This window comes from Larus michahellis, chromosome 11, assembly GCF_964199755.1.
Source record: "Larus michahellis chromosome 11, bLarMic1.1, whole genome shotgun sequence".
NCBI lineage: Eukaryota > Metazoa > Chordata > Aves > Charadriiformes > Laridae > Larus > Larus michahellis.
In genome coordinates, this window is record NC_133906.1 from 14,015,256 (window position 1) to 14,036,686 (window position 21,431).

The 21,431-nt window shown below is 42.1% G+C and overlaps 1 protein-coding gene across 6 annotated transcripts in view; it reads left to right on the forward strand.

The window, feature by feature from the left end:
* The window catches only part of RAPGEF6 (Rap guanine nucleotide exchange factor 6), a 129,374-nt gene that overhangs the window by 34,538 nt on the left and 73,405 nt on the right, over positions 1–21,431 (forward strand). For all 6 annotated transcript variants that reach the window (XM_074603608.1, XM_074603606.1, XM_074603605.1 and 3 more), the window contains exons 5-6: positions 7,029–7,098; positions 13,183–13,326. In XM_074603608.1, coding sequence (XP_074459709.1) covers positions 7,029–7,098; positions 13,183–13,326 — 214 coding nt within the window. The remainder of the gene's footprint in view (positions 1–7,028; positions 7,099–13,182; positions 13,327–21,431) is intronic.

Consider the following 21,431-nt stretch of genomic DNA (forward strand, 5'->3'; position numbering starts at 1 on the left):
CATCATGGTGTTCGGCGCGTAAGGTAATTAGTATAGACGTCTTGAGCTTGCAGCCTGCAAATCGTGAAGCTTGTTCTGCAGTCTCCAAAATCATTCCAAGTTAAAACTTTCAGCAAGCTTAAGAGAGAAACCTGCTCAATGTTGTTGTTACTGAGAGCTAATGCAAAAATGGTTTTTGATGACTTGAGCATTAATTGAAATGGGTATTTTGCATTCAGCCTTGTATCTTGTAGTTTCAGGTTTCCTTTAAACCATTTTCTGATGGAGTTAAGTGTTCCAGTATTTTTATAATCAAGTTACTTTGAAATGCTCAGAACTTGCACAGCAGAGTATCTTGAAAACCCCGCCACCTGCATTTGCTGAAACTTTAGGTCTGTGCTCATGTAACTCTTTTTCCCCATCTCCTTACTCAGCTTTGCATCTGGAGCGCGTTTGGGGCTGCTCAGCAGCTTGTGGCGCAATGGGAGATGCTGTGGCACGGGCTCTGGGGGCTCCGTGCTGGCTGTCCCTCTGCGTGCTCCTGAAAGGCAGCTGAGGGGCTCTCCGTCAGACTTTCAAATTATGGCCAATTGGAGAAAAATCAAGAGGAATTAAGACCTCCATGCAGGTGCCCAGAAAAACACGTTGTTCCCGTGAGGATTTCGGTGTCGATGACAGTCATCTGCCGCCACTGCAGTGTAAGAAGGGCAGATTCTGCCTTCTCTGTCTGCGGCTGGGTGACTGCCCAGCATGCAGCTCCGCAGCTTTTCCCTTCTTTGGTACTTCCCAGCCTATGACAAGGAATTTAACCGTAAAATTGCACTTTTAGATCGGGATTTAAGACTACTAATGGCCGTTCTAAGGCACTTACAATATTCTGGTATAGTACATTCAGCGGTAGCTGAATGGATTTAATCTTGGATCTGAGTGAGGAGAGGAAAAATGAAATGCTTTTCAAATGAAGGGTAAGCCCTGACTTGTGGGGAAAAAAAACCAACCAAAAAACAACAAACCGTTTTAATCTATTAAAAAAACCCAAACAATATGTCTGTTTCTTACGCAACCTGTCACTTCCAGGCCAAATTGTGCACTTGGACGCAAAATGTATTTGCATTGGAGAAACCCAGCCAGGTTCCTGGAATTGCGGGGTCACGGGCTTCTCTTCCCAGTGGCAAAAAGTACAATTTGTCTTCATCTTCCTAAGAGCAGCCTGACAGGCAGACAGGCAGTTTGAGAGACAAGTATATTCATAAGAACAAAATAGCTGCCAAAAACTGCAAACCCTTTGTTTGTTATACTGGTAAACTGGTATATCGGGGTTCTAGCCCAGTCCTACGTGACATACAGTAGGAAGCATTACTGCCGATAGCGTTATCGACAACCACAGATAACTGTGAATTATTGATACCAACTTCTACAGCCAGGATAAGTTATGATTTTGTAGTTCCTGGAAAATGCAGAACAAATCTTAGTGCTTGACGCCTCATCGTTAAAGGCTTTGATGCGTGAAATATCTGGAAATACTGTTTCAGGGCGTCGTAGGATATTGTGAATTTGAAGATGCCTGCTAATTAGTGTTCAAACAAGTAGTAAGGCATTCAGTCTCAGCCTCCATCTGTTTGTAGGCTGAAAGCTCTACAGGACAGGCTGTGTTTTTTACCTTTCAAGTATGTACTGTATTTTGAGGAAATAACAAGAAACCATCAGTAATGACTAACTTCAGCATACTGATAGCAAGAAATTCTCAAGTTAAATGCGATTGCCATTCCTGAAATTTGTCAGTCTTGAAATTCCAGATGTGTTTCAGCACCAAATACTCAGGTGGCTTAACAGCTGGATATTGCGCGCTTTTAAACATTTGTATTTAGAAAGCTGTAAGTGTTGTGTGCGTCCTGTTTAAGGAACTACTCTATTAGTTCAGAATATGCGATGTTGGAGGCTTTTCCAAGTAGTTTGCTTTGTAAAAGTAAGGTTTGTTCTAACAGCTCCAGTGCCTTAAAGAAGTTTTAACGCCTTCCAGTATTTTGGGGAGCGGGTATGAGGTTGAAAACGGGAGTGTTCTCAAATCCCAAAGCAGCAAATCCTGCAGCGGAGAAGGGACAGATGAACCGGGGGAAACGGCTGATCCCGAGACCCGCGTTATTTGCAGTTCTGAGCTTTTACATCTCGGTAGCTCTAGTCCCGTCCTGCGGCCTCAGCGCCCATTAGTGGTTGGTATAGGATATCGTGTCAGTTTAACTTACATTCCTTTCTCCCATGATGCAACTGCTTAAGCATTTTTAATTATGAATAGCAGTGAATCAGGAGGAAAACAAGGTTTCTTGCAAATGAGGCATCCATAAATCAAGGGTAAACAAAGCCGCCTTTGGTATGTGGAAGACATTTTTTCCCCGTGACAGTGTTGCAAGCCAGTGAGTGAGTGTCTGCAAATTAATGATGCAGATGCAATAGATGAATATTAAGTGACAGAAGCGTACAATAAAATTATAAATAATAATAATAATAAAAAAAGCGTAATGTAGTTTATAGTACTGAATTTTCTGGGCTTCTGTACTGGGAAGCTATAGAATAATGATGTTAAATTTAAGACCCTGTTAAAATATGTGTGATTAAATATACAGATCAAGCAAAATTTTAATTGTTGGATTATTTAAAACTTTAGTGGTTATGCCTTTGGTAGTATGTCCTTTGACATAGGTTTTTACTGTATTGTAAGTAGAGTGTAATTTACATTAGTTTCTTGTTGTCTCATACTTTCGGTATTTGTATTAGTTTAAATTCTTAGTGGGATTATTTTTCCCACTCTGCTTGAAAGCAGTAAGGTGCAGGTAACATGCTGAACCTCAGTGAGGCTTTCACAGTTTTCTTCTGTATCTCACCATGTACGACACCAAGAGGACTTGGTGTTTCGGGATGTGTTTAGGTTGGAGAAGCTGCTGGTTTGGAAGCGGAGGTGCTGGTGGCCACCTGAAATGGGGTTGTACCTCCCCAGGAAGCAAACCCGGCCCCACGACGTGGCTTCCATGGCCGCAGTCTCCTGGGAATGTTGGTGGTCTGTTGAAGTGCTGAGTTGGATAAGCAGTGCTGAAAGATGAAGGGATGGCAGGTCTTGCAAGAAACACTGCGTGTTCTTGGCTTCACGGCTAAAGGATGGATTAATCCCAAAAGAAAAGATAGCCTGATCGCTTCCAGAATCAGATGTACAACTCCTCTGAGCTCCTTTCTTTGAGAAGGAGCATATTTTAGATTTGGGTGTGTGTTAAATGACTGACTATAAAGACTTATCGGAATAGTTTGCTGTCACAGAAATGTTCCTTCTGCTTTGGAGGAATGCTCAGCGTGAAAGCTTGCTCTTGTCTTTCTGAAAGGATTTTGCCTCCTCCATTTCCAAAGTTTTCTTCAACTTAACCTTTTCCATTTCCAAACATCCTCTTGTGTTTTCGTACTGAAATCAATTAATCTCTTAAGTGAGTGTTTTCAGACCTTTGTAAGTACTATACTGTTTATTTTTCTAATGTAAACATCTATTAACTAGAAGATTCCAGGTTTAATACTAGACATGACTAGGTGACTCCAAATCCTAATTATGCTGTCTTTTTACTGTTGCAATGCTCGTTATTAATTAATGTAATGCTTGAAATTATTTCTTAAAAAAAAAAAACAAAACAAAAAAAAAACCTGCTGATTACCTAAAATTCCCACAAGGACTTTAACCATCACTTCAAAGCAGGTTTAGGTGACTCTGGGACTTTGACGCTACTGCTTGCTCCTCCCCAGCCTCCCCTCTCTTTCCCGTGGGTGCGCACGCCACGCTGCTTCTGGCTGGTTTCAGTTTTTCCTAATGTATTTGCCTGAATTAGTTAAGACTCTAGTTCTGTGACAATAAACCAATATGGCAAGTATTTGAACCTCAATGTTCATGAATGGTCTTTAAAAAAAAAAAAAAAATAAAAAAAATTGTGGCAAATGTCATACATTACCACCTTCTATCGGTTAAGCAAACTTGTACCTCTTTGCTTACATATTTGCTACTATTTTCTTGTTGCCTGTTATTAATGCAAGTGGAGGTTACTACTGAAGAAAGAGTCTTCCCTGGTGAATGGTTTCAGAGATGAGTTTCTGTTTATTCTACGCCTTTCATTGTGTAATTTTACAAGACAATTAGGAATGAACATTGTTCTGATGAAAATTGGCTGGTTAGTGAAATACACTGATGTCAGCAAACCTCGTAAATGTGTGGCTTCTCTATCACTTGTATTCTAGAAAAAAAATATGGAACAAGTCATTAAGAAAGGTAAAATCCATGTTGCTCCAACACGTTGCGTATGTTAATAAAGAATGCTAGAAATTGGTATTTTAAAAACATGGCTGGCAATGTTGAGGCCTCTTCTTTGTGAAGGAGCTCTGTTGTGGTTTAATCGATAAAACATCCCATGATGTGCGCCAGGAAATAATTAAACTTGACCTACTGACTTGTAAATATGAGTAGTTTATTCTTTAGGATTCGAAGGGTGGGTTTTGTCTTTGGAACATAATCCTTCTCTGAGTGTTGGGTTGTTGTAAAGTGCTTGATGGACCAGAAATGATAGTGCCGAGAGCTTGACCTTTGTTAAAGAGATGGCGGTGTTCTTCCTAGCGTTATTGTTTACTGCCATTACTTAATTAGCAAGTGTTGCACCATAAGCAGAGGGGAGCTTGACAGTAGCTGAATTTCATGGATGTGTTTATGTAAAACAAAACAAAAAGAAAGCAACCTCCAGTAGTTTGGTATATTGTTGTTATACAATAAAAATACTGTGCTTGAGCAACCCGCAGCAGAAAAATGTAGCTTTTTCCGAACTGCTGGGGATATCGCAATAGCAGTAATCTATTTTGTGATAAAACTGATAACGATTACTTCTGTTTTAAAAAGCTGCAAAACCCAAATCTTCCAGTTGCACATAATTCCTTTAGAATTTTGTTTGGAAAAACCCCATCTATTGTCTTTATTTTTCTATTGTATGGAATAGAATTAGAACTGTTTAACTTCTTTTTTGCAATGGTAAACGATACCTCACCAAACTTGGTTTCGTTTTGGTTTGTGTAAAAATCATAACGTCGAATTTCAGTTTGCCTTTAAGTTAGAGCATACATGAAGAATGACATTTCTGTATTTTCTGAACTAAATTAACTTTGGTGTAATAGTCAGAATAGTTTGGCCCTTCTTTTGATGTGTTGCAAATACACAAGACTGTCATGCCTGGATCGCATGCGGTGTGGAAAAAGCATGAAAGAAGGCATGAAAATTTTAGCTAGGAGTTGCTTACTATAGATGTGTGAAAATGCCAGTTTTTCGTGTGAAACTTGTGCTTCTCTGGCCCGCTCTAGCACGGGGTGAGAAAATTTCAGTTGTCGTTTATGACTCCATAGCAATCATGTAATTTTAAAGGTGTGTGGTTTTTTTTTTTTTTAAAGTAGGCCATTAGCGACATCAAAACTTGACAGTTTAAACTGCCATGCTCCTGTTAATTGTAATACTTTATCCTAACCAGATTACACTGATAATTGCTTTGTTGGAATGATCTGAAGCTTCGCTTGAATAAGTTCACGGTTTAGGTGCTTAAATTCCTTCCCTGAAAACGCAGGTATCCTACAAAAGTTTTTGCAGGCTCCCCTACTGGGTAGTTTATAAGCACGAATCTTTTAAATGCGTTCTCCAAAGCGGTTGTGTCTCAGTGGATCCCCGCTGTGGAGGTGACCGTGTGTGTAACGCCCGTGTTCTGTGTGGCTGACGTTTCCGATGCACTTTCTCAACATAACCTTAGGGAAAGCAGATGGAGCTGACCCACTTTTTTTTAGGATTTGTCTCCACACTTGTCTCAGCCTCCTCTAATTCACACATTAATCTGCGTTGAGTTAACGGAGTCTTCAGTTACTTCACCTGCTGGTACGTGTTAAAGCGTGATTGCTGCTGACAGTCCGAGTTTGTAACAGAGCAGCTACAACTGCTGAACTGCTAATCCAGCCGCCCTGCTGGTAATCAAGGAAGTTGTGGGTTTTTTTTTTTTTTTCTAATTTGACATCTGTATGGGATCGCTTTCACGTGCGCTCGGCTGAGTGAGATATGTCGAGCGTACCTAACTGAAGGTAATAAATCTGTAGTGAAGACGAAAATATCTGGCTTCACATATTAAGTTCAACTCCAGGTGCTACTACGGTCACAAATCAAGTGATTTAAGAGGTTATTGGTCTGTCACACCCCCCAGCAGTACCTAGCTCAGCTCTGCTTTTGCTGGTAGTTCCAGCACCCTCAGATCTGCTCGCATGGACCTTCTCCGGAGACGATTCCCCTAAAGTCACCTTGCTGCTTAGGTGCCCTGAAGGTAATCGCACTTTGGAGTTGCATCAAGTTGCTTTTAGCCTCTTCCCTTAGTCGGTGTATTACACTGCCCGTCACATTGTCTTGCATTTGGTTTTTTTCATATTTTTTTAAACAGAACTCGTTGCGATGAAATGCTCCTTGTGATGGTACAAGGAGCAATGTACAGACAGTGGCCACAAGTTAAGGCTGAGTTTAGAGAAGTTGTTCTCTGTCCCCCCGTCTGTGGGGAGGATGAAGGGGCGATGTGGAGTTGAGGGAAATCTCATTAAAAATGCTGTGTGCAAAGAAGTACTTCTGAGGTTTTGGAATTTATGTATATTTGTTTTTACAAAGCCTGTTTAATGCTTAATTAACACTTACTAATGTTTTCTTGTCAACACCAAAATGCATTGTGAGTGGTTTTGAGTATCTGCAAGTAATAATGATTTTACAAAAACATTCTTTATCTCTAGGCTTTACATAGCAGGCTACGATGAGAGGTGCTGAGTAAATGAAAAAAAATTATGATAATGGTACTATCTGTTTAGAATTTTTCATACAATAGTTTTAATCAATTTTTCTTTGTCCTTTTTCGTTTTTAAGGATATTGTAACATGCGCTAGTGTAAATTTATTTTTATTACTGAAAAGGTGAAATAGGCTGTTCATCTCATTCTTTTTCATTTGCTTTTTTCCCCATCCCACTCCAGTTTTGGCAAGCAGTCTGGAGGAAAGCGAGGATGCGAATGTATCATATTGGAGCCTTCAGAAATGATTGTGGTAAGACAGATTTTTTTTTTTTCAAATGTATTTAAATCTATTGCTGGTTTCAGCAAATTCTTTCTGTTCTGTAGCCGAAAGCTTATTGTAAAGTATTCTATAAAATTGCAGCAAAATTGCCTTGATTTCAATTATACCTATGGCTGCTATCGTAACAGCAATAGCTATGTAAATTCAATCTAGATGGGTAAATGATGATGATGATTAGGTCATTCTTTCTGAAATTATGTTTACTTGAGTTTCAAAAGCCTACCAGTTACGGCTGAGTTGAGCGTTCCTGAGTCAGGCAATGACAGACCGCTATCTTAGATATTCTGTTTACACCCCTGCCCCCTTTTCATTGCTTTCTCTGAGCCGTGGCAGCCCTGCTGGGGCTGGAGAAAAGGCCCCCACACCCCCAGCACTTCCAGGCGGTGTGAAGGTGTTTAGGCAAGAGGAGAAGGAACAGGAAAGCTTAGCCAAGCTTGAAGGATGAGGTTTTCAACCTAGTTGTCATCGACCTTTTCCATGTCCAGCTTTCCTCCTGCTTCTTGAGAATCCTTCCTGATATCGCCAAGTCCGTGTGTACTTCCAGGTTGTAACTCAGTTCTTCCCAGGCTGATGCACACGCGCTGGGAGGAGCTGGAATATTAGAGTTGCTTTTCCGTAGTGCAGACTGATGGGGGACCCTCGTAGTGTGGCTGGGGACTCGGGAACATCTCTTCAACTTTGATATTATGAGATGGTGCTAATGGATCTGGAATAAAAGTGTTTGTTGTTCTGAGAAGCCACGTGCCTGTTAAGCAGGCTTAGATTTCCAAACCACGGTTGATTGAGCTTCCTTATATCTAGATACGGTAATACTACAACTAATATTTGATGATGTCTCTTACTCATTGAGTATGTGAATATCCGCCTCTGTGAGAAATTGAATTCTCACAATACACTAGCAGCCGTGGAGATGTCCTGTACCAAGTACTCTTGGTGTCCTTTGTGCCATTCTTTGTGTGCAGCATCAGTCTGGTTCTGCTCACGAGCTTTGACAGCGTCACTCATACGCTCTTTGCTGCAGCAGATGTTTTAAGCTACTTTAAGCTACTACACTCTACTGTGTCCTGATGTAAGAGTGCAAGAAGCCTGTCTCAGGCCTCTGGAGTGAAATAGTATGATTGTGTATTCCTAATTATCCAGTCTCTTCTCAAAGCTGGAGTTTTGGGGGAGAGACTTATGCCTTGAGGGGTGCCACAGGGCTGCTTGGGTGATGGTACGTGCAGCCATGTCATGTGAATGCCCCGGGCACTCTGGTTTGTCACTGCTGCTTTGCATTTTTAATTGTTAACCGCTGCTGCCGAGGATTTGTTGTGCAGAGTTACACCTGCGTCCACTGCTGGGTGGGCTGAGCCTCGCACATCAGTGTTCCGAGAATCTTGTAGTGCAGAATGACAAATATTCACTTATCCGATCTTATATAGACCTCTTGTGTCTCTGTAATCCTTCAAGTGGGTGTAACAGAAGAATTTGGTCTGTTTGGAGCAATTTCACTAACAAACCAGTTACACAACTCTTAGCGCCTGTAACTGGTGCTGCAGACATTACCGGACCTGCTCTGCTTCCTCTTCCAAAAGCCTGGAGGATCACGGATGGTGATGGAGCCGGCGCTGGCAGCGGGTGCAGTCGGGAGCGCGCATGGGAAGCCTGTGACTCCTTATGGGGATGGTGGTGACTCGCTGCAAGTGCAGCTGCAAGTTTACATGAAATATATTCCACGGGCTAAATATGTGATAATGCTAAATTCCTAGGCAATACCAACGTCCTTATCTGGCCTTATCACCATTGATGTTTAAAAAAATTATATATATATATATATATATATAAAAAAAAAAATAATAGAAGAATCATGGAATGGTTTGGGTCGAAAAGGACTTCAAAGACCATCTTGTTCCAAACCCCCTGCCCTGGGCAGGGACACCTCCCACCACACCAGGTTGCTCCAAGCCCCGTCCAACCTGGCCTTGAACCCCTCCAGGGATGGGGCAGCCACAGCTTCTCTGGGCAACCTGGGCCAGGGGCTCACCACTCTCATGGCAGAGAATTTCTTCCTCATATGTCATCTAAATCTAAGAAGATGCAAATAAAACAGTAGCTTATATGTAGTGTGTGCTACTGGAGAGAAAGAGTGTGTCTGTGTGTGTGTAGCTTGAGTAGCTAAACCTGTGATGAGTGTTTTCCAGAGGAGGGACTGTCACAGTGAAGGCAGTGTTGGCCACGTCAGCAACCTCAAATGTGCTGGTTGTTCCTGCAGACAGATGCGCAACCTGGACAACTCCTCCTCTGTACTTTAAACCTCTTGAACTTTCTGTAATTGTAGTTAAATCACACTGAGAATTATAATGATACCTAAACGTACCTTAAATCCTTTTCTGGAACTTCACTATATATTTCCGTAGGAAAATCAGAGAACTAAAGCACAAAGTTGTTTCTTCATTACATTTATGTTCATGTTTTATGGGTAAATGTAGCTAAAGGTACCATTAACTGTCAGTTTTCTAGGTAGGACTTCAAATGGGGAGAGAAAAAAGTATCAGCGTGGTGGCATGCACCTTGCTAATGAGCTGCACTGACAAATGGTGTACTTGAGTTTCACTTTCCTGATTAATTCTTATTAATTTATCCTAACTCTTTTATTTTCTCTCTTTTTTTTTTTCTTTTAATTTGCGACATACTAACGAGGTTTAATACATAATGAATATTTATCTTCAAGCAAAAGAATTAGCTAATGTAGTTAAAGAACACCATCATTCGCTGCTGCTGACTGTTTTCTTTTCAGGTTTTTTTTTTCTCCTCTTCTTCTCTTTCTAGAATGTAAATCAGTTTTGTAGCAGGAATCCTCTGGGAGCTGACCCATTTTAAAGGCCATAAAATGTGGTCAACTTAAGTTAATGAGGATAACAGATAGTGTGTGAATGGGCATTGTAGCTCATATTTTTGGAGGCTGAGCAATCTTTTGAATTAATAATAAGTCCATTTATCACTTAAGAAAATGGCCCAGAACTGCAGCGTATCTCAACGTACTGATGTTTCCTTTTGGTTGTTCCATGGTGCTCTCATTTTCTTCTTCAGATCTAAACATAAGATTTCAAAAGAGCAGCGTGATGCTTGGAGGTGGAAAGTATTTCCCTGCTGGCAGGGGCTGTGGCGTGGGGCAGAGGACAGTCCTGTGAGCCACCTCCATTGTCACGGGGCAGCAAGAGCTGCGGGTGAAGCTGGCTGTAGGGAAGTCTTCTGCTGCCAGTCTTCAAGGTTAATGAAAACAACACCCTTGATTAGAAACTAGACAGTTCATACGCTGTTCTTGACTTCTTGTTACATATTGAATATGAAATAATGGAACAACTTGCCCAGGTTGCCCAGAGAAGCTGTGGCTGCCCCATCCCTGGAGGGGTTCAAGGCCAGGTTGGACGGGGCTTGGAGCAACCTGGTGTGGTGGGAGGTGTCCCTGCCCAGGGCAGGGGGTGGCACTGGACGGTCTTTAAGGTCTCTTCCAACCCAAACTGTTCCATGATTCTATGAAATAATGTGCCGAAGTCTATGGGGCACAGTCTCCATCCGACCTGGTAGCAACGTTGATCAGCCTGGTCCCTGCTGCCGCGGTGGCACAGGGGAGCACTTGTCCTCCTTCCGCAGAGGCGCTGAGTTCCTCTGTAGGGCTGTTCATCCCACTCGGGGGTTGCAAGGAGGTTGAATATGCTCTTTGCCAACAGAAATGTTCAGTCTTAACCAGGTGAAAGCAGGGCTGAGCAATGAGCGGTGTGAGGGAGCCCTGGCCTGCCTGTCCCGTTACTCTAAATCCTAAGCGTAGCCAATCTGATGGTCAGCTGGACCCAACATGCTGATGGTGCTGGTGGCACTAAACTGGAAGCTGTGTGGTATGATGGTCTTTCCTGGATTTCTGATTTTTGTGTTGTTTTTGTCAGCAGCAGTGCCATTAACAGAACAACGCAGGTGGTCTCAGCCTCTGAGTTTCCGCTGTCAGTTGGGTGTTTTGCCTTTGTGCTAACAAATAGTGTCTTTATGCTCACTTCTTAGTTTTCAGATAGAATTGTGGAAGAAAAAGAACTTAATCTTGCAGTGAGTGTTTTACTTTAGTCTTTAAAAATACCTATTTAGTTTGGGCCTTCTTAATAATAAGGGTCATCAGTATTGGAAGAGTCGATGTCCATCCGCTTCAGCGAGCTCTCGGTGTCCAGGTTAGTCTGTTCATTTGGAGAAGCTCAGTGCGTGCTTTAGTTTCTGTGGTCCTGTAAGACTGAACGCAGAGAAAAAAGGAAATAATGTATTTATTGAAGGAGCTCATGTATGGTAGCACACATACAAAAATTAAAAATGAAGTCAACACAACTTCGGTTATTTACAGAGCTGAACTTCCTTACTTCTGGAAGCCTTCTGTAATTTGAGAGCAATGTCACTGCTAACTAGAAATCGACATTTAATGTTAGGGAAAGAAGGGCTTCTTTATCCAGTGTCTTAGTATTTATTTTCTTTTTTTGAGACCAAATGGCCTGTTTAAAAGGATATTTTGTTTGTTTTCTTTTTTGTCTGTCTGCATGCCTTGCATGCCTAAGGATGCCTTTACATCCTTACCATACCATCATGCTCACAGCTTAAGGATGCTTATACCATCCTTGTACCATCTCTGCTGCTAGATGGCTTTGCATATTGTCCCGTGCCTTTGCAGACAGACAGTAAAATTCTAGTGAAAAGTGTGGTTGTCGCTTGCTGGAGGAACTTGGCTTTTCTGCTTTCTTTTTTGACAACACTGTGGTGTGAGGTTCACTCTTCTTTTTTAACTCTTGTATCTTTAACCTATGTTGTCAATGAATATTTTTCTCTAGGGAATTAAAAATAACCCACAAGGCGAGCCCAGCTGCTCGCACCTTCCTCTGACCTCAGATGTAGCTGTTTGGAAAAAGCGATGTGGAAAGTAGATGTGATCTTGCTTTTGTGATGGTTTAGGTATTCTGGTTACTTTCTTGTTCCTGTCTGTTAAGTCTTTCTGGTTTTATTCCTTTTATACCTTTTGAATTTTAATTTTGAGGTAATTTACCCAAGTATGTAAGTGAGGGGCGCTTAAGACCACAGAGAGATTCTTCTCCTGTTCCAGTACTTCAGTCGTAGGTTTAGGATTTTGATGTTAAATTTAGAAGAGAGAGAGGGGAAAATAAAAATAATAAAAAAAAAAAAATCATTGAGGACAGTAGAAACTCCTATACAGTAAATATGTTGTAGAGGAGCTTCTTGCTTGGCTGCAGCCTATTTGCATGCACGTCTGCTCTGCTTCCTGCTGGGAGATATTTTTCCAAAACATCAAAAGGAAATGGGAAAGGATGGGACTGCTTTTTATAGAAAAAAGGAATTGTAACTAGTGAGATAAAAAGGTTTCATGTTGACTTTTACTAACAAGATAAATTCACCTAATTTTGAATGCTTAGTCGCAAATAATATTTAACATCAAGGTATGAAGCAAGTTCCAGTTATTTCTTCATAATCTGTTGGAAGTGATTGGAAGTCAATATGACATAGATGAAGTAGCTATTTATAAAAACCTGGAATATTTAAAGTTATTTAGCCATGACTGGTACTAGAAATAAGTTATGTTTTTAAAAATTAGACCAATAAAAATAGGATATAATTCAGTGCTTTTGCCAGATTGTAAATACTCAAAAAATGGTAAAATCTCTGTTGAAGATGCACTTGAAATGAGCCATATCTGTAACTCGTGTGGTACGAAACGTGTGGGCGCAGAAAGGTTTCTGCTAGTGAGTGACATTGTTTAGAGGATATGTGTGCCTTTTTCTACTTCTTTTTTTTTTTTTTTTTTAAACTGTTTCCTGGAAGGAAACTGTGGCCTCCGGCTCATTGTAATAACGTAGTTCTGAGACATGCAGCAGCGGTTCTCTGAAACGTCCGCAGTCCTTTTCTTGAGAAAAGTTTAACTGCTCTGAACTTCATGTTTGTTCCTTCCTCATGAGCTTAATACGGCTCCATCGGCTTTCGGTGATATGGAAGAACTGGATGTTTAACCAGGAGCCTGAACATGTGTTTCAGGTGGAGAACTCCAAAGACAATGAGGAAAACATCTTGCAAAGAGAAGTCCCGCTCAGGCAATCCCGACGGAGGTTTCGGAAGATCAACCAGAGGGGCGAGCGCCAGACCATCACTGACAACGTGGATTCCAGCAGCTACTTGTCGGTGAGTCTGCTCTCCCTTGGCCGATCTCCTTGGCATCGTCCCATCTGCGTGGCTGCTGTCCTTTTGTTTTAGCGCGAAAAGCTGGTGAGATGAAATAGCCTGTGTTTCTCATTTTTGAGAGCACTTTTTTTTCTTATTGGGGAGCAGTGGAGTGCTTTGGGTTTGAACGCCATAGGTAGAAGGGAAGATCCAGGTGCTAGTTAGAAAAAGGGTTGGTTTTGGTTTAGGGGTTTTCAGTGGAACACTGTAAATAAATCTTAAGATGTTTTCTGGACAGAGTAATGGTCATTCTTGGGTTTTGTTGGTTTTACCTGGAATGCTTTTGGTATAATGTAGGAATTGGTGGTTTTCTTTTCTTCCTTAATAAATTTGAACGATGGTTTGGAAAATGCAGTTCAATGCAGTGTTAACACTATCGTACTTGGTCGTGTTTGCTTGCTTAAAAATAGTATAGTGGTAATTCAAGCATCAAAAAGAATAACGGCAAGTTGTTTGCTAGCCTTAAATAACATCACAGACTATAATCTGCGCGGTGTGAAGGCACGTACAGCTGTGGTTTTGAGGCCACAATGCTTTTATGAAGGTTTCTCTCTACCATTATTTTTCACATACAAACTTCCTGCTTGGTAGCAGGATATGCATGTCATCTAGACAAGTTATTTAATTGCAAATAATTGTCCTGGATACTTTGATTTGCTTTGAAAATCAAAGGTTTAAAAAAACCCGTGCTAATGTTGAAGTACAAGAACCTGGAGTATTCTTCGTGCACAGAAAAGAAAAAAACAAATTTAATTTCTCCCCGTTTTTTTCCTATCTTCCTTTTCATCTCCCTGATAGGTACAAGACTTCTCTTAGCTGGTACGCTTCAGAATATCTGATGTGTGCAGTTAGATATAAACTTAAAAGATTTCCTCTATTTCAGACTAAACTGCTGGTTTTCTCGCATGTTGGTAGCCGTTGGATTGCAGGTGGTGACTTTAGACTCCCCACAGCATTAGCATGGCTCTGAGTGGAGGTTCCTTCGGCATTTGTCTTGTAAGCAGAAGAGCTCTCCTTGCTGTGACAGGAAGAGAATCTGCTGTTTGGAGCTTAACGTCCTCTGCCATCTCATTGCAAGAACTGTCACCCGTGTTGGATTTTATCATTAGCGAGTCATCTGAATTAGTTATTGATGAAATGAGATGTTGGATCCTCATGCTCTGGGCAGTCGTGCATGAGGCTTTATTAGGAACTAAATTCCAATCTGTGTACGACAAAATCTGTCTCCTCTTTAGTGTTTGTGACAAGGAATAAGCAGAGAGGAAATAATTCTCAGACCTCAGTGTGAAGAGGAGGAGGAACAGCCAACGCTGCTGGTACCTCTGCAGCTTGCTTGGAGGGGTGCAGGAGAAGGGACTGGCGTCTTTGGGCTAAGAAAGACCAAATTAAATGACTTCTTAAACGATTTCAGAGGTTTTCAGTTACTGATGCAAGGAGTCGGTGTGGTACACTGGCAGGATTGTGATTACTTGACAAATTATGCCTTCGTTAGGATTTTTCTTCATGTTGATTTCTTTCTTTCTGTTGCCAACCACACGGAGCGCGTGTGTGTGTCTGCACATCGAGTTTCGTGTTGCAAATCTGGTGGCTTCCTCGGATTTATGAATACATATATTTTGATCAGCATTTGATGGAAAATGATATAAACTTCATAAACCAACAGCGTATTCCTAAATCTGCTGTTATGTCAGTTAATTAGGAATGTATAAGAAGAGGCCTGTTCACGCTGCTCGGTGTTTTCCTGGATGAGTGAGTGCTAAGTGGCAAGGAGTAAACAACCACCTCTCGGGTAGAAAATCTGCAAGCTGTTGGGTTTTCAGCAGTCGGAGCTGAAATACCAATCCTTGCTTTGTAGAATGCAAGCTCCTAATTGGAAAGTGTCATACTTGCAGTACTTGGTGCAGCGAAAAGTAATTTGTAACTCAACAGATGACTAAGAAATCAAAACACAATAACCAGCTGCCTGTTTGACAAGTAAATAAAAATTGGGCTCCTATATTTTTCTGTGTTCCGTTATAATCTGATAAAACAGCGAATTTTTCTGAGGCATGGTTTGTTCTGTGCCTGGATTTAACTCTTACCTATCTGGGTGAGCTCATACATGGCCATTGGTTCCGAATGGTCTTGAAAAACTGGTTTATAATGTAACCCGTCGTGTCGGCCCAAGGAATGGGCAGGGTAAGGAGTTAGGGGTTTTGAATGGAACTTTTATTTGACAAGAACTTGCAATAAGGTTTTCTGCCAGGGTGGGAAAACTGTTTACAAACTCGCTGGCAGATTTCCTCTCTGGCGTGATGCTAATGAATAACCGCAGTGTTGTATTTCACTCGCCAGCCTGTTGGTAAATGCTCTCTGACAGATGCTGAATGAAGCCTGATGGACCTTTTGTGAGCCCCGCTCGCTCGGGCAACGCTCCGAGCTTCCCAGCCCGTCTGCGTGGGACAGCGGGCAGGTCCCAGCGGTGTGGTGATGTTAGAGTACTCAGCGCGACACTCTTTGAGGTTTTTTTTTTTTTTAAATGCCTGATCTCTCAGGCACAGGTAGTTTTCTGCTTTCTGAAGAAAACATATTGAAATGTGGTGTTGCTTTATCCCACCTCAGAATTTCCCCTTTCACAAACAAATAAAAGATTTCTTGTGCTTGCTAAGTGGAATTATCGGTGCAGTCTCCATTAACTCCTTAAAATGTAAATCTCTGTGCATTAAATATACCATGATTAGTATTTCTGATTAAGGTTAATCTTTGTTTTTATAAAACATTACCCATTAGGTTGTGACAGAGCTTGCATCTGCTCCTGACATGGAGCTCCCTGCTTGTTTTTGCTGGAACTCGTTCTGTAGAAATCCCTGTGATTGGCCATGAAATAAAGATTTGTATGCAGATACTTTAATATTTTACATCTTTGAAGCTCTTCCTTTCTCCTATGCCTCTAACTTAAGTAAAAGAGCCCTAGTGCTTAATGTGACTGTATGTCTTCAGGATAGTTGATATTCAAATCATTGTGGCTATCTTAAATTTTATTTTTTTTTTCCCTTCCCCTTGAATGAACTAGTGTTAAAAGTGGATCATCTGTTTGCTTTCTTTAGTGAAGGAGCTACTATTTAGACTCCTTTACTATGCTTTTGCGGTTCATGGAGTAATATTGTTTCACAAGAGCACTGATCTCCTGCAGAATAAGTATTTAAAGTGGTTTCAGTTTTTTTTTTTTTTTTCTGCTTCCAGTAAAAATCAGCAAACATACTGACAGTGTTTGTTCTTCTGTCTCAAACTGAACAGGTCTATGTTTCTGTTTATACCTTCAAAGTGCATAATGATGTGAGTTTGTTCTCTCAATACACGTGCACGACAGTCTGTTGGCCTGGCTCTCGGTGGGCGAAGAGCCTCAGCTCTGGCTTCCACTCGCAGGGTGCGCAGTAGCCGTGGCAAGGTTCTGCTGGCACCGGGGTTTCCCTTCTACAGCATAGCTACCCAGCAAGATCCTGACTTCTCAAATGTTGTGTTTTGGTTTGTTTTGGTTTTTTTTTTTTTTCTGATGCAAAATAGCGCTGGTGCCCACAGAGCAGTGAGGGAGGAGGTGGCTCTGTCGTGGTGGGTGACGGGCAAGGCAAAGACCATGGTGGGAGCCCAAGTGAGGCCTCCTGGCTACCCAGGGCAGGTCTGAGCATCCCTGTAATTACGTGGGATCTCGTCAGCCCTGGGCATTTCTGGCCTCTGTTACCTCTTTCTTTTTTTATCACTTAAAAACTGCATCTTGCGTGTCACCCCCGCAGTGATGTCCTGAGTGCGGGGGAAAAGTGAGACTGGAGTAATTGGGAGAAACTTCTTGCTCCAACTTAATGGCTTAGAAGGAAACGTGCCATTGGTATTAACTTTGCCTGCTCTTGCTTCAAATCGTGTTTGTTAGCACACTTGCGTATCTCTCTGGCGATAGGCGCTCTGTGTGTATTGCTGTCTGTAACGGAGATAAGAATCCAGACAGGAACTGGAGTCGTGCAGCGGGGCGTTATCACAGCTGAGACGAATACTTACTCGTCTCTAGTTCTCAACCCAGTAAGTAATGCAACTGGATTTCTCAACGACGAAAGAAAGAAATAATTGTGATCGTCTCTGTTCAACTACGTCGCAGACTTTGGTGACCATGCGGCAGGTGCTTAAAAAACTGCAGCCGGACTAACAACAGATGGCTTTATGTTAATGCTTTTAGGAAAAATTGTTTAATGGTAGTTCTGGTTCTTTATAAAAGTTAAATTGTATTTTGATCTTGGATCAAGTAATGAGAAAGTAAATGGTTCCAAGTATTTATCTTCACAATTAAAAAATAAAACCTGAGCTAGTAAGTTTTGCACTTAGATTTCTTGCAGTGATCAAAACCAAACAGGGTTTAACAATTTGATATAAATTTCTACATGATCCTTAAACTTGTAAACTCACATATTTTTTTAATTTAAATAAGATTTTTCTAATTTATTATCTACATATGTTTTTGACAGTTCTCTCTGACTTTTTTCTTTAAATGAAGAATACTTGTATTTCCAAAAATAGTGCATATTGGATATAATGCATAATTCTACGGAGTTGTGATGACATTTTGAATTTTTTTCAATTATTGGTTCAGCATAGAACGGAATAAAGAAATCGGTACCAAACTTCTAGCAGTAATTCCCTTTCTCAGAGATGCAAATTTCTTTCTTTTTTTTTTTTTTTTAAAAACTCTTCTAAGAGGATGATGAGGTTTAAAAGATTTATTATAATATTAAGTTTTACGGACAGTTTCTTAATACTTGCATCATGTAAAAAATTTCCTGGAGCCTTGTAGAAGCGTTTATCTTCAGAGAAGTCTGTCACTGAAGACTGCTTGAGTGGCAAGTTTCTTGTTCTTTGATCATTACTTAATGTAATCCTGTCGGAGCCTGGAGTTAGCGTAGGGTATCGCGCAATTGTAGGAAGTTAAGTCACATTTCAATATACTGGATCAAACCCATTAGGTTCTTTACCATCACTAATCCTTTTCCATTTTTAAATGCTATAAAGCGCTATGGCTCTTTTATAATCTATTTTCAACTGCCAGGTGAATTTGCTGAAATTTATTGATCTGAATATTATTGATGTAAACCAACAGCACGCCTCCAGCTGCCTCTTGCTAAGCTTGGATGCAACATCGGCTGGCATCTCTTTATTCGGAATATCGGTTAATTTTAATGAGTCTGTGGCTGATCTGTGAGTGGCTAAAATTGCTGCTTCTTCAGCTGGAGGATGGTTCTCTTTGCAGCTCATTGCTTTTTAATGTGTTTATGTCCACGCTTCCTCTTTTTGACACTTTTAAAAGACGCTTGATGGAATTTTAGCATTATGAACTAACAAATCAGAAGATAACTTGGGTCTTGCTGAAATCGACGAGTCTTGCGGTGCGCTTTGTCGGTACAGACGTTAATGTCGCCGATAGCTTTCTGGAGGTGTTGTGTGATGCAAAGAGATAATGTGAGTCCCCTGAGAGATGGGGAGGGAGGGGAACGGGTTTACACTGAAAGAGGGGAGATTTAGATGAGATCTCAGGAAGAAATTGTTTGCTGTGAGGGTGGTGAGCCCCTGGCCCAGGTTGCCCAGAGAAGCTGTGGCTGCCCCATCCCTGGAGGGGTTCAAGGCCAGGTTGGACGGGGCTTGGAGCAACCTGGTGTGGTGGGAGGTGTCCCTGCCCAGGGCAGGGGGTGGCACTGGATGGCCTTTGAGGTCCCTTCCAACCCAAACCATTCTAGGATTCTGTGATTCCTGAGGCTGTTTTTACAACATGGAGGTCAGAACAGAGAAAATCCTCATCTTAAATTTGGCGTGGCCGAGGTCACATCCCTGCTTGGAGGACATGTTAGCGATATGGTTTAGTGATGGTTTTTGTCACGGTTAGGTTGATGGTTGGACTCGGTGATCTGAAAGGTCCCTTCCAACCGAGTCAGTTCTATGATTCTCTGTTCTCGAGAGCCGCAGCACGTGCAGGACCCCCACGAGCCTGGCTGCTGTGGCAGGACAGGACCTCTGGACCATCGCTTGTGTGCAGCTCTGCTCAACTCCTGCCATTTTAAGTGTTTTTCTTGCTTCTGTCATCAAAAAGAAGCTGCGTCTGCAGCGCGTTCACTTCCTGAGCAGGCGACTCCAGGTTTGTTGCGGGCTGTGTGTAAGGGAGCCAGCTGCAGCACCCGGCACTGAGGGGTGGAGGAGAGGAGGGGGGCTGGAGCCCCCGGCTTTCTGGAAACGAAGATTACCGTCAGACTGGTCTTTAGGGGGTGGGGGAAGAGGCGGAGAGTGACGTGGGAGCTGTGTTAACTAATGATGATGTCAGAGGTGTCATCCTGGCTAAATGCCACTTCACCTCCGGCTGGGTCCAGTGTTGAACCCACGCTCGGCATCTCCAGCTCTCCCACCCACGGCACTTCCCTGGGTTCTATCAGCGAGGGGAAAATTGCCAAACACACGTTTGCACGTCTCTTACTTGACGTATTGATTCTGTCTGCTTGTTGTGTCAGCAGGGTTACTGTCAAGGGCTCCTTCAAAGTCTGTCGCAGGTTTTGATGGTCATTAACAAAACACCAATTCGCAAAGTGTGCTGTGCATTAAAACTCTTCCTAGGAATTTCCGTAGACCGCTGATGCTTCCCAAACCAATTAACGAGCGTCTGTAGCTTTCAAAGAGTAATGACTTGGCTGGGCTGCACATAAAATAAGAAAATATTGAAAATACTGCCCTTTACACACAAAGTAAGAAAATGCTGCCCTTCAGTTAAAATCTGTGTTTTTCAGACTAAAATTTTATTTTTAAAATAACAACACATGCAATGGGTAAACCCCAATTCATCCATAATGAAAGTGATTGTATTTATTCAAAACTTATGTTCAGGAGTTTCCCTGATGGATTTTACAGACTTGACGAGCAGATCATATATAAACTGTGAATTGCAGAAACCACCTCAATTTGGAGGTGACATGTGCAGCTGTGTAACAGCATTTAAGAGCGATGCACAAACGAAACTACATCAAACTGAAACTCGGGAGGATTTATTTTAAGCGAGCACCTGTATTGACGCAGATCTGGCTGCTGGCAGTAGCGTACGGCGCTGCCCTTTGCCCATGGAGGTGGAGCTGTGTTGGGATGAAGCATTGTCCCGCTGCCGGATGGACAGATGTCCTTCTGCTTGGCATCATTCTGCCACAGGACGGACAGATGTCCTGCTCGGCATCATTTTGCCGTGGAATGGATGGACATCCTCCTGCTGTGCCAGGCTGCGTCCTGAGCAAGACACCCGGTTGCTGTTAGGGGGAGGTTGCTACTTCTCCATCTTTCTTCAGGGATTTTATGTGTAAAATAAAGTTTTATACAGCTGAAGAAGCAGCTATGTGGGCACATACATACTCTGCCAACGACTTTAAAGAAGTTTTCTTTTTTTTTTTTCCGGGGTTGTTTTTTTTCTGCCAGTGCTCACATCATAATTTCCTGCTCTTCTGTTTTTCTTTTGCCTCAAAGATATTCTTTAAACCTTTCTCTGACTCGAGTGGGACCAGCACTTACCTGTACGGCTGCTCTCTCCCCAGGTGCTGGTGGGAGCTGGGGTGATGGTTGGCCCCGAGACCCCCGTGTGGTCCCTCCAGCAGGTTTGTGCGTTGCTCTCCCCTCGCTCAGCGGAGCAGCAGGACTGCACTTCTCTGTGTGCTAATTCAAGAAAAACTTGTGGACGTTTTTACACTTATTTCCTACTTGCACGCATCAGTGTTTTCCCAACTGAGCACTTTCACCGGGAAGCCTGGAACTGTTTGGAAATGGCTCCTGAGCACAGTCCATCCTTCACAGGGAAACCTCCCCTCTCCTTTAACTGGGACGAACCAGGGGGTTGTCGGACCTTGACCTAAGGGTGGTGCTGGCAGCGTGGCGGGAGGGATGTGCTGTCGTGCCTGTTGTTGCTCCACAGCAGCTTGTGCCAGAAGAACCTTTCAAAAATTCTAGATATTTTGCAAACTAATAGGCACAAGAATCAAAAATTCAGGTCATTATTAATGTGCTCTCCACACCATAATCAGTTCTCT